At 35.3% G+C, this 15268-nt stretch overlaps 2 protein-coding genes across 2 annotated transcripts; one reads left to right on the top strand and one right to left on the bottom strand.

Moving 5' to 3' along the window:
* Positions 1 to 1133: 1133 nt before the first annotated feature.
* On the top strand, positions 1134 to 8818 carry LOC129941439 (mannose-1-phosphate guanyltransferase alpha). The gene is made up of 7 exons (XM_056050065.1): positions 1134 to 1288; positions 1368 to 1566; positions 1663 to 2231; positions 2293 to 2429; positions 8020 to 8140; positions 8202 to 8345; positions 8475 to 8818. The coding sequence occupies exons 1-7, from the start codon at positions 1249 to 1251 to the stop codon at positions 8573 to 8575; spliced, it is 1311 nt and encodes a 436-aa protein (XP_055906040.1). The 5' UTR covers positions 1134 to 1248; the 3' UTR covers positions 8576 to 8818.
* Positions 8819 to 12463: 3645 nt separating this feature from the next.
* On the bottom strand, positions 12464 to 14400 carry LOC129949531 (protein Cep89 homolog). The gene is made up of 3 exons (XM_056061054.1): positions 14189 to 14400; positions 12853 to 14131; positions 12464 to 12474 (listed from the first exon to the last, which is right to left on the bottom strand). The coding sequence occupies exons 1-3, from the start codon at positions 14396 to 14398 to the stop codon at positions 12464 to 12466; spliced, it is 1500 nt and encodes a 499-aa protein (XP_055917029.1). The 5' UTR covers positions 14399 to 14400.
* Between the last annotated feature and the right edge of the window lie 868 nt (positions 14401 to 15268).

The raw sequence follows: 15268 nt of genomic DNA on the forward strand, positions 1-15268 counted from the left end.
AAATTCCTTCACGTTCAATTCGGTCGTCACGTTCTTGAGCAGTACAATTGGATCAGTATTAGCTTGGTTTGTAGCATTTTGGGTTCTTCTACCTTAATTGCTTTGTCTTATAGGAGGCATATCAAACATAAATTATTTTTTCATTAAACAGTTACACTAACACTCTGCACAAAACACGATATACGAATTTCTTTCAGTCGTTTATCAGTTGACAAAAGCAAACTCAGTAGATAAGCTTTCCAAGGCAAGGCTTCATCAAGCCGTTGAAGTCAAATAGCTTTGGACAGAGAAAGAGTATGTTTAACTTCTGGCCATCTGCTGTTTTTGACATTTTGTATACAACATAAAAATGTTATACATATACTATAGTTGAAATGCAAGCTGATACAGACAATTTGTCAAACCGCAGTTTAATAACTACTCTTCACTATATATCTTCAATTTAGCAAAGTAAGTGAAAGAATCCGTTAAGGAGCACTCGTCGGTGCAGGACATTTATTTTGGTTGGACTTAGTAAAATAAAATTATTTATAACAAACCTTTTTAATAAATAATATGCGTTTCCTTGTTTAAAGAAAAGAATAAATCTGTGAATCATTCATTTTTATTAAAACTCTAAATAAACTAAATTGTTTTGTTTTCATAGACAAATTTAATAAAATGTTTGCCAAATCAAAATGGTTTATCCATATTCCGACTAAAATTATAAAAAACAAAAAAAAGCATCTTTTGTATTGCTTTAGAAGACCGAAAGGAAGGTATAAACGAATTTCTAGCATAAGAGCAATAATCGTGTACATTATTTTCTTTAATTTTAAAGCATATAGCAAATAAAATTAATTTAATTTTTCCATATTTCGATATGTTTTTAAAACTTACCCAAGTCATTCAATTGGAATAGAGTCCATTTAGTTCTTTGACTCTGTCAAACGCTTAAGCATGTTTTTAAATCTTTTTGGTTTATAATAATTTCAATTTACTTGTTTTTCAGCTCCTGATTTCAAAACAAATTTAACAAAACTACATAAATGGTTAAAGCATAAAAATATACTCTAATCAAACAGATCAACGATTCTATTGTGAATGCCCATAAAACGTCATCTCAATTCAAAGAATTGGAAATTCCTGGAAGTTGACATCTCACTTCCACTCCAAAGAATAAAGACAAAATACAAAAACAAACATTGAGAAAGAAAACTGAACAATAAATAAATTTAACAAAATTTCTTGTTTTTACATCAACATAAAATGTTAAAAGCTATCATTCTTATCGGCGGACCACAAAAAGGTAAAAACAAACAATCCATCTCGACCGTTAGTTCGTTTAACAAAACAAATACCGAAATAAATAAATTTTTGCCACATAGGAACACGATTTCGGCCCTTATCTCTTGACATCCCAAAACCTTTATTCCCCGTTGCCGGTCGACCAATAATCCAACACCACATCGAAGCATGTCTTCTTGTAAAGGACCTAAAGGAGATCCTCATCATAGGCTACTATCCCAGTGTCCTGATGGAACAATTCGTCGAGGAAATGCACAATTTGTACAACATTAACATAAGGTAACAAAAAAGACGACCCCGATGACGCATTGCATCAATTAATAAAGCGATAAAGACTACCCATACCCATTCTGTTATCAATTTTTTATTGTGTAGATATCTGCAAGAGTTTACAGCTCTGGGGACAGCAGGTGGAATGTATCATTTCCGAGATCAGATAAGGGCGGGCAATCCGAAGGCGTTCTTCATTCTGAATGGAGACGTTTGTGCTGATTTTCCCCTGCAAAATCTCTACGAATTCCACACAAGTCGCCCCAATGATGCTCTGATAACGATTATGAGCACTGAGGCGACACGACAACAATCACTACACTATGGTTGTTTAGTTATGGACAACGAAGCGGGGCTGGTGACTCACTACGTTGAGAAGCCGAGTTCGTACGTGTCGACATTTATCAATTGTGGTGTCTATGTTTGTTCGACTGAGGTGTTTGCCAAGCTGGCAGAGATCTTCTATGCCAAGGGAGAGGCAGGCTACGATAGATGGTATGCTACAAGTTCAAATGGAAACGGCAATGGCAAGGATCAGGGTCATATTAAGTGGGAACAAGAGGTGCTTACGCCTTTGGCTGGGACAAATAAGCTCTATGCGATGCCAGTTCCCAATTGGTGGTCACAACTGAAGACGGCCGGGTCAGCTATTTACGCCAATCGCCATTATTTAGGTTTTATTTTAACTTGTTTTGTTTCTTATGTGAACGAAAGTTAATTTTATTTATTTTTTAGCGCTTTACAAGAAAACGCACCCAGAACGGCTCTGTAATGCTGGTTCAAAAACCAATAACGCCGACGGAAGCCTTATTTGCAATATCAAACCTGATGTTTATATACATCCAACGGCAACTGTACATTCCACAGCTACAGTGAGTATTTTGCTATATAATGCAATTGTTTAGTAAAGTTTAAAGATGGATTAAACGTTATTAGTTATTATTATAATATCAGGGCTCTATACTGGAATAATGGCAGCGGTACTATATTATAGGAAAATGCGGTTATTTATACGAAACTGAGTTCAATCTAATTGTCTACTCTTGGAAAAATATAAATATTTGATGACCCAATCCAAATATATTGTGTCAACCAATATTCCAATAAATGGGCAGGGTACGAAAATTGTCAAACGCAGTGCGCCTATCAGAGAAAGACAATTAGTTTGTTGGCTTGGCCGTCCTTCACATCGCAACGGATCAATATTTTAACGTAATTTTGTGAAGAGCTTCCTGCTTTTGGACATATCATCGTTGTCTATAATTTGACGACGTTTCTTCTTTTGTTTGGTGGGTTGAATACAGGCCAAATCCCTTTTTAGTTTTCTATTAAAAACATATGCCGAGGGCTTTTTGACACTTTCTTCCTAATCCCTGAACTAAATGCAAGTGTTTACTCTGATTTATAAATTAACATATACGAAGATAAATTTCTCTGTCGAGAAACGATGCTGTTTTAAAAATAAATTCAAACATATAGAATGATATCGCTCATTAAAAAGAATATCATCATAACTCAAACAACACCATTCTTTAGAAAACTTAATTTGAAATTCGAACTATGGAATCTCATTACTGGGCTCAACTTTCCATTACCGCAGCACGAATTTCGACTCGCGGTTTTTTTATTCGATAGATATGTGCAAATAAATAATAACTATAGCAATTATAGACCGAGGAAACATTTATTTCTATTTTTGAAGTTCACTTTTTTTACATACAAAACGCACAAAAATGGTTGATTTCGACATTTCTTCCCTGTTTTTTGTTCAGTGTTGCCATACATGTTTTTTTTTCTTGGTAATTTGCTCAAATGAAAAAGTACTTTGCATATACCCAAACTCGCACCCACCACAAATCCTATAGTGACCCAAGCAGGGGGGTTGCATATCTATGTAGCTGTTAATACGCCGTGCTATCAATTGAAAAAAAACTTGTTTTAGGCTCAAAAAATGCAATACAAAAAAAGTAGGGTTAAGTCCGAAAAAGAAAATATTTTTTTTGTATGACTTAAAGTTGTTTCCTCGCCCTAATATTTAAAACATGTTCTATTGAGACCCCTACCTAACTGTAAAAAAAAAATCAGAAGGAAATTCGTGCTGCGGTAATTGAAAGTCGCCCCAAATTGAAAAATATTTGAAACGTGTAATAAGTGGAAATATGACTTCTTCCACAATAAAATTATTTGTACTCGTGGCTTAAGTAAGAAAATGTATTTTGCTATCAGCGTAAAAGTGTATTTCAACAAATCAGAAGTGACAGTCGTCCTAACGACACAAGTGCCCCCTACTCGTCAATTTTTGAACTACGTAAATGACGATACTCCATAATTAACTTTATAGAAAAGTATTGCCAATTGTATCATTGGTCGCATTCACAAAGCTAGTGGCTACGTAGTCAAGGGATTCTGATTGGCTAAATCTAACTACAAAAGTAGTTGAAATTTCTCCTCCGACGTATCTTACTTACTTACTTACTTAAGGTGGCGCTACAGTCCGGGCGGACCTGGACCTCAACCAACAAGCGTCTCCAGCCAGCTCGGTCCCTAGCTAGCTATCTCCAGTTTCGCACGCCAAGTTGGTTGAGGTCCTCTACCACCTGGGTGCGCCACCTGAGTCACGGTCTTCCTCTACTGCGCCGTCCTTCGGGATTGGATTGATGTCCATCCGCTCTACACGACCTAGCCATCTAAGTCGTTGGACTTTAATTCTGCTAACTAGAGGACTTTACTTCTCAATTGCCTTCTAAGTCCAAAGAAGCAGCGATTTGCAAGAGTTATTCTTCGTTTGATTTCAGCGCTGGTGACGTTGTCTGCATTAATAGCGGTGCCTAGGTAGACAAAGTCCTCAAAGTTATACCTATCCATGGTGACGTTTTGTCCAAGACGTCGTTGTTCAGTGTCCTTTTGACCACTAAACCCATCTTCTTCGCTTCCGTCGCAATGCTCAAAAACGCTCCACTGACATCACGCTTTGATCTTCCAATTATGTCAATATCATCTACATATCCGAGTAATTGGATGGACCTTTGGAAGATTGTGCCTCTAGTGTTGACGGTTGAGTTTTGCACAATTCTTTCCAGAACGATGTTGAAGAAGTCGCATGACAGTGCATCGCTTTGTCTAAAACCTTTTTTGACATTAAATGTATTGGTAGGATCATTTCCGACCTTGATAGGGCAGCGTGCATTCTCCATCGTCATTCTGCACAAACGGATAAGTTTGACAGGGATGCCAAAACTAGACATTGCTCGGTAGAGCTCTTCCCTATAGACGCTGTCATACGCGGCTTTAAAATCGATAAAGAGATGGTGGGTATCGATTTGAAGTTCTTTTTTTCCAAGATCTGCCGTAGTGTGAAAATTTGGTCGATAGTGGACCTTCCTGGTCTGAAGCCACACTGATAAGGACCAATCAGGTTGTTGACGAATGGCTTCAGACGTTCACATAATACGGCAGAGAGGATCTTATACGCAATGTTAAGGAGACTGATGCCTCTGTAGTTGGCGCAGTTTAGAGGGTCTCCTTTCTTATGTATCGGGCATACTATGTTGAGATTCCAATCATCGGGCATGCTTTCTTCCGACCATATTTTGCAGATGAGTTGGTGCATGCTCCGTACCAAGTCATCGCCTTCTGCTTTGAATAGTTCGGCAGCGATGCCGTCAGCTCCAGCAGCTTTGTTTGACTTCAGTTTAGATATAGCTATCTTAACTTCGTCAAGGTCGGGTAGGCGGAATTGTTGATCTGCGTCGTCGAGGTTGAGTGGTTCAATCTCCCTTACAGCGGAATTCGGTTCGTCATCGCCGTTACATAATTTGGAGAAGTGATCTTTCCATATTCTCAGCATCGACTGCGGTTCTACTATGATGTTCTCCTGATGGTCTTTACAGGCTTCGGTTCGTGCCGGCGCAGGCGTATCTAGTGTGAAAAATTCGGCTACAAAGTTAGTGGCAAATAAATTCGACGTTTCACAAGCAGCTGCTCGGTAAAGTAACCGAATTCAAAATCAAATAAATATTTCAATATTTAAATACAAATAAATATAAATCATTCAAATTGTGTCTTAAATTTGATTTTATTGAATTTATAAACACAAAAGATAAGTTAAAGTTATCAAATCAAAAATGTTTCTTATTTTATATATTTGCATTTGTCAATAATATGACAGTTCCAGATTGACTAGCTTTGTAGTGTGGTTTGCATTCACAAAGCTAGTTGAATTCTGACTACGTAGCCACTAGCTTTGTGAATGCGACCATTAAGTCAGATTTCTTGTTTTTTGAGATATGACGTTATTCTTTTTAAAGAGCGATATGAGGAAGTATTTTCAATAGAATAGAGTACTTCATACTCAGTAAAGTTTCTTAACTCACTTGAGCTGTTAAGATTTTCTAGATTCCCGATGTCGATTCTGTAACGGTACAAGACTTCATTTCCATAACTTGGAAATATTATTAGTGCTAATATCTTAACCGGCGGAATGGGTGAAAATGTAATTATTCATCGAATCCCAATAATTCCTACAGATGAACAACTCCAATTCATTTAATTTAATTGATTCATTATTAATTAAATTAATTAATTTAATACCACATTAACTTTAAAATAAAACATAATATATTTAACTCTAATTAATATTTATTTAAACGAAAACTGTTTTTTGATATATTCTTAACATTTATCACTTTAACAATAAACAGCTTACTAACTTATGTATACTTGCCCGGGAATGTCTCTATGGGATATTTTGATATTGTTTTACTACACGGCCAAAGCCGCGGGTATAAGCTAGTAATCTATAAATTTAATAACATAAACCAACGAAAACACAATTTTTTGAATGCCTCCATCTGTTAAAGTAAAATACGCTATAATTTCAGCATCAATTAAATAAGTGCAGCCAAAGAAGTATCTTCCAGTTTCTTTTAAAACTGGGCATCTTCCTAGAAAATACAAAACATCTTCTTTCACTCTTTGGTTCCACTGGTTACATAAGCCGGGAAAGTTTTTTCTTTTTGGAATGTAATTCAACTGAAAAAAATATGCTATTCGTAATAGTGAAGACGTTTCTTGGTCCTTACCTATGGCAGAAGCTAAAACTGTAAACCACTTTATTAACAGAGTTGTTTTGTTGGCATCTTCAATTAACTCTTTTAAAGCTTCTCACCCATTTTCGCTGTGAAAAATAAGTTTTGGCTTTCCACTCATTAATATGTTTTTAGTATGCAAATCAAGCTACATATCACAATATTGCACTAGCTTTATTCAATTTATCATAACAGGGCTGCTTTGTTAGCAAGCCTTTCATAAACTTTGATAATATTGTAATCTATCTGGGTTTTAATGGCTTCAAAAATTGGAAGTAGTTATTTTAGTTTGGTGTGTTAAAGGATAGGTACAATATTCGTCTAGTAAACGTTTGTTACTGTAATTTCTGATTTATTTCAAAACCTGAAGAAAGCTTCATAAAAGATTGATATGCGATTTTAATTACTTATGTCTTTTTAAAAATTTTGTTGGTGTTGAAGTTTTAAATGTCAAATGTGCGGCTGAAAAACGAATTTCTATACTTGGCATATTTTCCGAAACTATATAAAACGGTTTAACGGCTGGGAATTCCTGAAAGTGCAAGAAGCACGACTGAGTCTGGGGGGAGGAATCCAATTGGTAAATTACACCGAACATTGCTTTAAAAAATAAGATGAAATAACAAAAGTAATGAAGTATGGTGACAGTTTCAAGCGATGTACCATTTTCTGTTTTAATTACCTATCAACTATCATTATAAGGCTCTTTTTTGGTTTCTGTACAAAAGACTTAAGCTTGTTAAAGAACACCTGCGCCTGTCCAAATATACACGATGTCCAAACCAAGTGATTTTACTTCTTTAAAAAGGCTTAAGGCCTGTCCCTAAAGGGGCTCCTCTAATTTACTTTTCCGCTTAAATTGTCTTGTTTGTATTTTGAAATATTTTCCAGACCAAATCGGCTTCTTTTATTGTCTTTTAAATGTAAAAAGCCAAGATCTCTTATTTTTGTATATTGAAGAGGTTATTGTAAGCACTGTACATTTTATAGAGGATTAAATAGATTTAAAAAAAATATGTTTTCGATCATAAAATCAGTTCAAAAATTAGGCGCAAAACAAGAAAAATACAGGATTTTTAAGTTTTATAAACACAAGGTCTTTTCAGTCAGCGACATGCAAAAAAAAACACTTACTGTATTTTAAAACCTTAACTTAGATTTATTCCACATCTTATTACATTTTTCCTTGGTTATATAAATTTCATTAAACGCAAAGTGATTTTACTTAAATTTAGTTTAAGATCGAATTCGACAAGTACTTATTCAAATGTTTCCCCTCTTCCCAAACAAAAAAAAAATAACAATTTAATGTTTCTGAAACCAATATATGTATTTTGTTTTTTGAATGTCTAATGTATATTTTTTTTCTTACAAGCTTGGCCCAAATGTTTCAATTGGCCCAGGAGTTACAATCGGACCTGGTGTTCGAATTCGAGAATCAATTATTCTTGATAATGCTGTGATTAAAGACCATACACTTGTTTTACATAGCATAAGTAAGTAAAATATATAATTATGTATCCTATGCAATTAAATTTATAAATATATGTTTTACAGTTGGTCGTGGCTCAACAATTGGTAACTGGGCCCGAGTAGAAGGTACTCCAAGTGACCCAGATCCAAATAAACCATTTGCAAAAATGGAAAATCCGCCATTATTTAATAAGGACGGCAAATTAAATCCATCAATAACAGTATTAGGTATGTAAAATTAAGCAAACATTTTTCTTCTTGATAGATTCCAAGGGAATTCATTAAATAGACTTTAAGACTTGATATGTTAATTTTTATATTATATATTTTTTTTGTGTTTTGTTCCATTTTCTTTAGGGAGTTCTGTCCATGTGCCACCTGAAAAGATTCTATTAAATTGTATAGTCTTGCCGGACAAAGAATTAAGCAGAAATTTTAAAAATGAAATCATTTTGTGAAATAAAAAGAAAACAAATTTATTGTTTACCTCTTGTATACATAAACAATATACGTACAGAAAACACATTTATTTTCAATTTTATACTATTTTCCAAGTTTTATATTATTTTATATATTTTTTTTTGTCATAAATAATTCCAATATACAAACAAATCAAAAATAAGAATAATGTTAACAAGCTTTTTTAATATAAAATTCTTACAGGGGGGGAAATAAATAAAAATGTTCTTTTTTAAGCTTAATTTTATATTGTGTTTTTAATTGGTATTAAGTTAGAACATTAAGCTATAAGTTGAGCTGGCGTATGCATCCAAGAGGAGTGATAATAATTGGGCAGGTTGAACGTATATTTTGACTTTAAGTCCATAGTACAATAAGTACCGACAAAATTATTGTCTATAAAATACTCCACAAGCAAGCTACAAGTCCATCACGATTTGTATTTTGTATTGTAAAGAAATGTTAGTTATTTCTTTTCCACATTGACAAGGAACTTTTTACGAGTATGTTATCGGAGCAACACTTCTTTAAGGCCAGGGTGTTAATGTGGAAAGAAAACGATTTGCAGATAGAGGGGAAGAAAACTGAACTATCAAGAAAAGTATGTCAGAATTTCATTCCCACCATTAAATAAGGTCACGATAAAGCGGTATGATCAAATGATTTTCCCCGGGAAGGTATCGAAGTTCAAAACGTAGAAAACGCCAATAGATGTCTCCTATTCTTGATATACAATGTATGCATTGATTTGGAAGCCAAACTTGAGAAAGTAAACCGGTCACGTAAGGGTTGCAAAATATTTAGAACATTTTATTTACAAAAAAATTGTCTACGTTAATCTTATAGATTATTTGATCAATATGAGTTAGAAACAAAACTCGGGCACATAAAAGCTCAAATTCTTTCATACTTTTTTAATATATTTATGGATTGATTTTAAAAATAATTCAGACACCAATTTGTTTTACATGAAAAGGTCAGTGTCGGGAATTTGATTACGTTGGTCTTTAAACAATTCTTAGTAAGCTGGATATTGTTGAGCGCACAAACCCTTTATAAGTACTACAGAACAATGAACACAACTACAACTGCAACCAATTTCGTTCTCTTTGAGACGTTAGAAGCTGCCTGGGGGAACGCCTTATTATTTTAAACTCTTTTATCTAAAACTGTTCACTTATCACTTCACTGTAGACTTTTGCATTGCTTAGACTTAAATTAAATACTTTAAAAAAAATAACTTTGTTTTCTTATTTCTTATTTCTTTTACAATTAAGATTGTCCAACAGATATATGACGATTTTCAAAGACCGTTCATTGTAAAAAAAAAGAGTAGAGGGCCTAAATGACTACCTTGAGGGACACCATAAATTGCTAGAATAGCATTGGCAAATGTAGACCCGAATCAGAAACAATATTTACAATTTTCTAGGCAAAAAGTAATCATAGGAGGAATATATTTTCGCAGCCTAAAGAGAAGAGTTAAAACACTATGGTTGGATTAGGTTAAGATACCAGATGTCAGGAAACGAATCAAACTTAGACCAATAGTTGGCCATTGATCAACCTTACTTGTTAAAACCAATTAGGACTAGCTAAGAAGCATTTAAAACAATATTGTAGTAAAAGTCTCCTGAGTGGAGTCTTTGTCTTTTTGATAGAAGGCTATGAACATAGAACGTGAGGCACTGCCTTCTCTTCTTATTTGTTTTAATCCATTTGTGGTTCGCTTTTTCATGTTATATTGCTTTAAGTTCACCAGTAGCCAAGGTTATACCGATGTTAGATTTGTTGTCCAACAAAGGTAAACTGTTTTATTTCTTGCGTGTTCGTCAGCATTGCAGTTTCCTGGAATGTCTTTGTAAGATGAAGCGCCTGTAGAAACTAGTCCCAGAATCCGCACCGCCCCTCCCAGCAAAGATGAGATAGTTGCCGCAATTAACGCACTTAAGAACAACAAAGCGGTAGGACTTGATGGAATTCTCGCAGAGCTTTTACAAGCAGCTCCAACGTCATCAAGCGAACTGCTTCTTTCGCTCATAAAAGAAGCCTGGACCACCGAAAGCTTCCCCCATGAGTGGAAGAAAGGAATTATCGCCAAGCTTCCAAAAAAGGAGGTCTTACAAAGTGCAAAAGCTGGAGAGGAATTCGCGTTCTACCTGCCGTTGCCAAAATAGTACCAAAAGGCATACTGGAACTCAACAACTTGAGGCCACACTCGATGCCGATCAAGCTGGATCCTCCTGTATTGATCATATCAACACACTGCGGATCATTATTGAACAGTGCGTTGAATATCGATCACCACTACGCCTGCTGTTCATCGACATCGAAAAGACCTTTGATAGCGTTAACAGAGAGTATATCTGGTTAGCTTTGCGGAGGAAAGGCATCCCAGATAAACTAATAGCTATTATTAAAGCAACATATGATGGATCCAAGTTTAACGTTCTGCACGATGGTAGGTTGTTAGATGATTTTGAAATCCGAAGTGAAGTCAGACAGGGCTGTATTCTGTCGCCAATATTGTTTTTCTTTTTGATAAGCGATGTACTGCGCTCAGCTCTGTAAGGTAGCGGAGGGATCCAATGGAATTTGACATCCTATTTAAAGCACTTGCATTACGTCACCGATGTTTGCTTACTCTCTCATAGGATCATGGATCTCCATCGAATGGCAACAAGTGTAGAGAGAGAAGCTGAAGTTGTGAGGCTGAAAATTAATTCCGGCAAAACAAAAATGATCAGCCTCGGAACTTGGCCATTATCTCAAATAAATATTTTATCGCAACCGGCAGAAAAAGTGGAGAGCTTTCAATACCTTGGATGTATCGTTTCCATCGAAGACGGAACCGAACAAGACGTCATCTGCCGCATCGGCAAAGCAAAAGCGGCGTTCGGTATGTTGTCGAAAATTTGTAGGAATAACTCTATCAGTTAAAGAACAAAGCTACGACTATTTCTCACAAATGTCGAATCTGTGCTTCTTCATGGGTGCAGCAGTTGGAAGGTTAATTCAGCCATAACAAGAAAGCTGCAAACCTTCGTGGATAGATGTCTTTGTAACATCCTAAGGATTTTCTGGCCAAACCGTATATCAAATACGGTCCTTCATAGAAGGACAGGTCAGGAACCTATAGAATCTATAATACGAAGACGTAAGTGGGAATGGATTACTTTACGCTTCGAAAATGTAACGACTGCATTGCAGGCCAAGCAATGCAGTGAAATCCGCTCACACAAGAAGGAAGAAGAGCTAGACGACCGAGAAGCACATGGCGCAGGACAGTCGAGGCGGAATCAGCGTCATTAGGCAAAAGTTGGATTGAACTGAAACACATCTCCGGAAAACGTACAAAATGGCGCGTAGTATAGGTCCTATGTCCCCTAAGGGGTTCCCAACGGACCAGGTCTGAGGACCTTAGTAAGGAGGTTTATGAGATAGTTGACAGTTTCGGGCTGTTATTAAGTTTATGTAGAAAGAATCCAATGATTTTATAGCAGCTTAACTATCTGAGAAGATGGGTATATCACGTTTTCTTTGAGGCAAGAGAGGACAAACATTGATTCCCAGTAGTTCTGCCTGGAACAATCTACAGTGATTGGTAAGACGAATTGAACGACATAGAATTAGTTTGTCGGAATAAACGCCTCCACATATCCGTCATCCGTCTTAGATCCATCTGCATATAACTGAATCGCTTTGTCTTCCCAAAATGAATCGTTCTCTCAATTACACCTGAAAGGAAGGCATCGACTTGGACTATTAAGAGGAGGCCATATCAACTTCACATCCACTTTCTGGAACTCTAAGAGTTAATAAAATTAATTCTATAAAGTTTGTGGTAGTGGGTCTGATTTTTTAGCAGCCACGCTGTTCTGGGGTTCCTAAGAACGAACTAGAACGTGAAAGTTCAAATAGTTTGTCATGTGACTTTTTGTCAAAAGGTTTCCCATATCTTAGGAAATTTTTAACGACGATATGAAAAATAATAATACTCAAGCGAAGTTCTTGAAAAGATGTTTTTAGGGGAAATTGTGCGAGTACATTGGGTTCTTTTCGACAGGATTAATAAATCCCACCTAAAAATTTCAATAAGCTGAACCGAAAACAATGCAATAATCTTTCACCTAAAACGAATTATTTGTTTGAAATAACATCTCAATTCAAATGCAAGTAAAGAAAAACAAAACTTTTCAGAACAATTATTTTTTAATTTAAAATATTAACAAAACACATCAAAAAAACACAAACAAAACTATAAATAACTCCTAAACATTATTTATTTTAGATTTGAGAATATTTTTAATAGTATCCTCTTTCTGTTCCAGCTTCAGACGCATCTTTTCCATCTCTTCCAAATGACGTGCATGTAATCCCCTCAATTGAGCTTCCTTATGCTTTACTACAGTTTCCAAACGTTTAACTGCATCCCAAGTACTTTCGAAATTCGCATGTTCTTGTTCTAATTTCTTAGCCCATTCGAGAGCAATTTTCAAACGAGATTTCAATCTATCTCTTGATTTCTTTAATTTATCAGTAATTTTCTGCAGAGCTATTGTTTTAGTCTTCAACTCTTCGTAAGTACATCTTTCCGAATTGAATTCATTTCTCAAAGTCACTTCTTGCTTTTTTAGGTCTTCGTTTTTACTCAAGATTTCAGTGTTCTCCTTGCGTAGTTCTTCTATTTTTGCTACCAAGTCAGATTTTTCATTATTGTGTTGGGATTTAAGTTCTTCAAAGAGTTCTTTGCATTCCTTTAAGGACTCAACTATAGCGTTTGGTTGATTAGTCGTTGAACTCTTAATTGACACAAGTTCGTTTTTACACCGGGAATATGCATTCTGCAAATGCTCAAGATCAAGTGACAAAGTTTGAGTCTTTTGCTCATAGCAATGAATGACTTCTAATAGCTTCTCCTTGGCCAAATCGGCTCGTTTGGTTTGAATATCCAGCTTGGATTTCAATGATTCCAACTGCGATTGAAGACGTGTTTTGGTCTCTAACCAACCATTGGAAGACTTCTTTATGACGTCACATTCTTCTTGCAGATGTAAATTCTCATCGATGACCTTTTTCAGTTCGCCTGTAAAATGTTTCAGTTCCTTTTCATGCTGTTGGATGAGATCATTTTTGTCCCTAATCATTTCCTCATAAGAATTCAATAAAGGACCCAGGGTTTCACTATTTACAGGTCCCCAACATGGATCCACAGTTTTCCTCTCATGGAAGTTACTTCGAGGAGTTTCATCATCCACTGTACTCCCATTTGAATTCCTGAGCTTGTCCTGGTAGCTTTCTATTTGCACATTCAATCTGTAAACTAAAACCTTCATCATGGCCACATCGTTTTGCAAATTGCTATTGCCCTCGAGTAAGGAATTCTTTTCTTCCATAAGTTGACTACATACTTCACAATTCTTTGGATTGTTTTCCTCGGCTCGCTTGAGCATGGATAAAAGTTTCTTGTTCTCTTTGGCAAATTGATTGTTGTATTTGTAAAGTAGTCCTATTCTCTGAATTAAACTCTCCATTTGTTTATCCTTATCTCGTAGCTAAAGGTTTTATTGATTAAATTGGGATTCTATTTTCTTTAGTTAAACATTACCTACCGCAGTTTGAAGATCAGTCGAATTTTGAAGCTTCTTAGGATTCCATTCAGCACTTCGACTTCGATTGGGAAAGTTTCCACAAAGGCTACTCAGATGTTTCTTTCCCATAATAACTCGACTTGAATGAATGGGTTTATCTCGAACAGGTATTTGACTATCTGATTGATCTAAGTCGGTTATTATTTTGTGTTTTTTTGTGGAAGAGGTCATATTGCAAAGATTGAAAACCAAATAAACAAAAATAATGAATACTTTTGGAAGGTTTGGGTTCTAGCTGCAATTGAACGCCATTTGTAAACAAAGTTTGAACGAAATTTGTTGCCATGGTTATTTGGTTTATAAATTAAATTCCATTATCGTAGAACATGACCTATTAAATTGGGGTTGATTTTTAGAAGAGGGTGTTTTTTTGTTTACTTGAAAATACATTTTGAGTTGGCGAAAGAAAACTATTAACATTAGTAATAATTCTTGGGATGGTTAGTGAAAGCCTGGTGTTCATGAAATTAGGACAAATGGAAATATGAAGTCTGCTGCAAGTGAATAATAGGTAAGACACTTACTCATGGTTATGAGGATTCTTGTGAAAGTGTAACCCTACCATCGTTAGAGTATTTTATACAAGGTTTAAATCTTAATTTGTTTTTCTTGTTATAGTCCAGAAAAATTAGATATTCATGTTTGAAACATTCTGATAAAGCGTACTTTTGGTGGAGCTAAAAGTTTTGAAGAAAAACGTTCGAACAATTAGTGGTGTACTTCATTTAGGAACATATTAAAATCATATTTTTATGTAAGGATTTGATATATTAATGACTTGGGTACGTCCGTCATTTCTTGAGTTATAACGCTGTAATCTTCATTTTTTCGTCAAGATGCGGCAAGGAATACTTGGTACTTGAACTTCTATCTATGGTATCTCAACTAACTCGGTTTGTTTTTTTTTTTTTGTTTTGAATAATGCTCTTAACCTTTTTTGTAGTGCTTCTAACAACCAATAATCACAATAATAAATATCAAACGAATTTTGCAAAGTGTGCAATCATCTTTCTACTTCCCATCGATTTGTGTCGTTAAGTT

Source organism: Eupeodes corollae, chromosome 1 (genome assembly GCF_945859685.1).
Source record: "Eupeodes corollae chromosome 1, idEupCoro1.1, whole genome shotgun sequence".
Lineage (NCBI taxonomy): Eukaryota > Metazoa > Arthropoda > Insecta > Diptera > Syrphidae > Eupeodes > Eupeodes corollae.

Coding starts and splice junctions, on each gene's coding strand:
- LOC129941439 (XM_056050065.1), top strand. CDS start 1,249: ATGTTAAAAGCTATCATTCTTATCGGCGGACCACAAAAAG. Junction 2,430..8,019: donor CTGTACATTCCACAGCTACA/GTGAGTATTTTG, acceptor TTTTCTTACAAG/CTTGGCCCAAATGTTTCAAT. Junction 8,141..8,201: donor ACTTGTTTTACATAGCATAA/GTAAGTAAAATA, acceptor TATGTTTTACAG/TTGGTCGTGGCTCAACAATT.
- LOC129949531 (XM_056061054.1), bottom strand. CDS start 14,398: ATGACCTCTTCCACAAAAAAACACAAAATAATAACCGACTTAGATCAA. Junction 14,132..14,188: donor CGACTGATCTTCAAACTGCG/GTAGGTAATGTT, acceptor TAAAACCTTTAG/CTACGAGATAAGGATAAACA.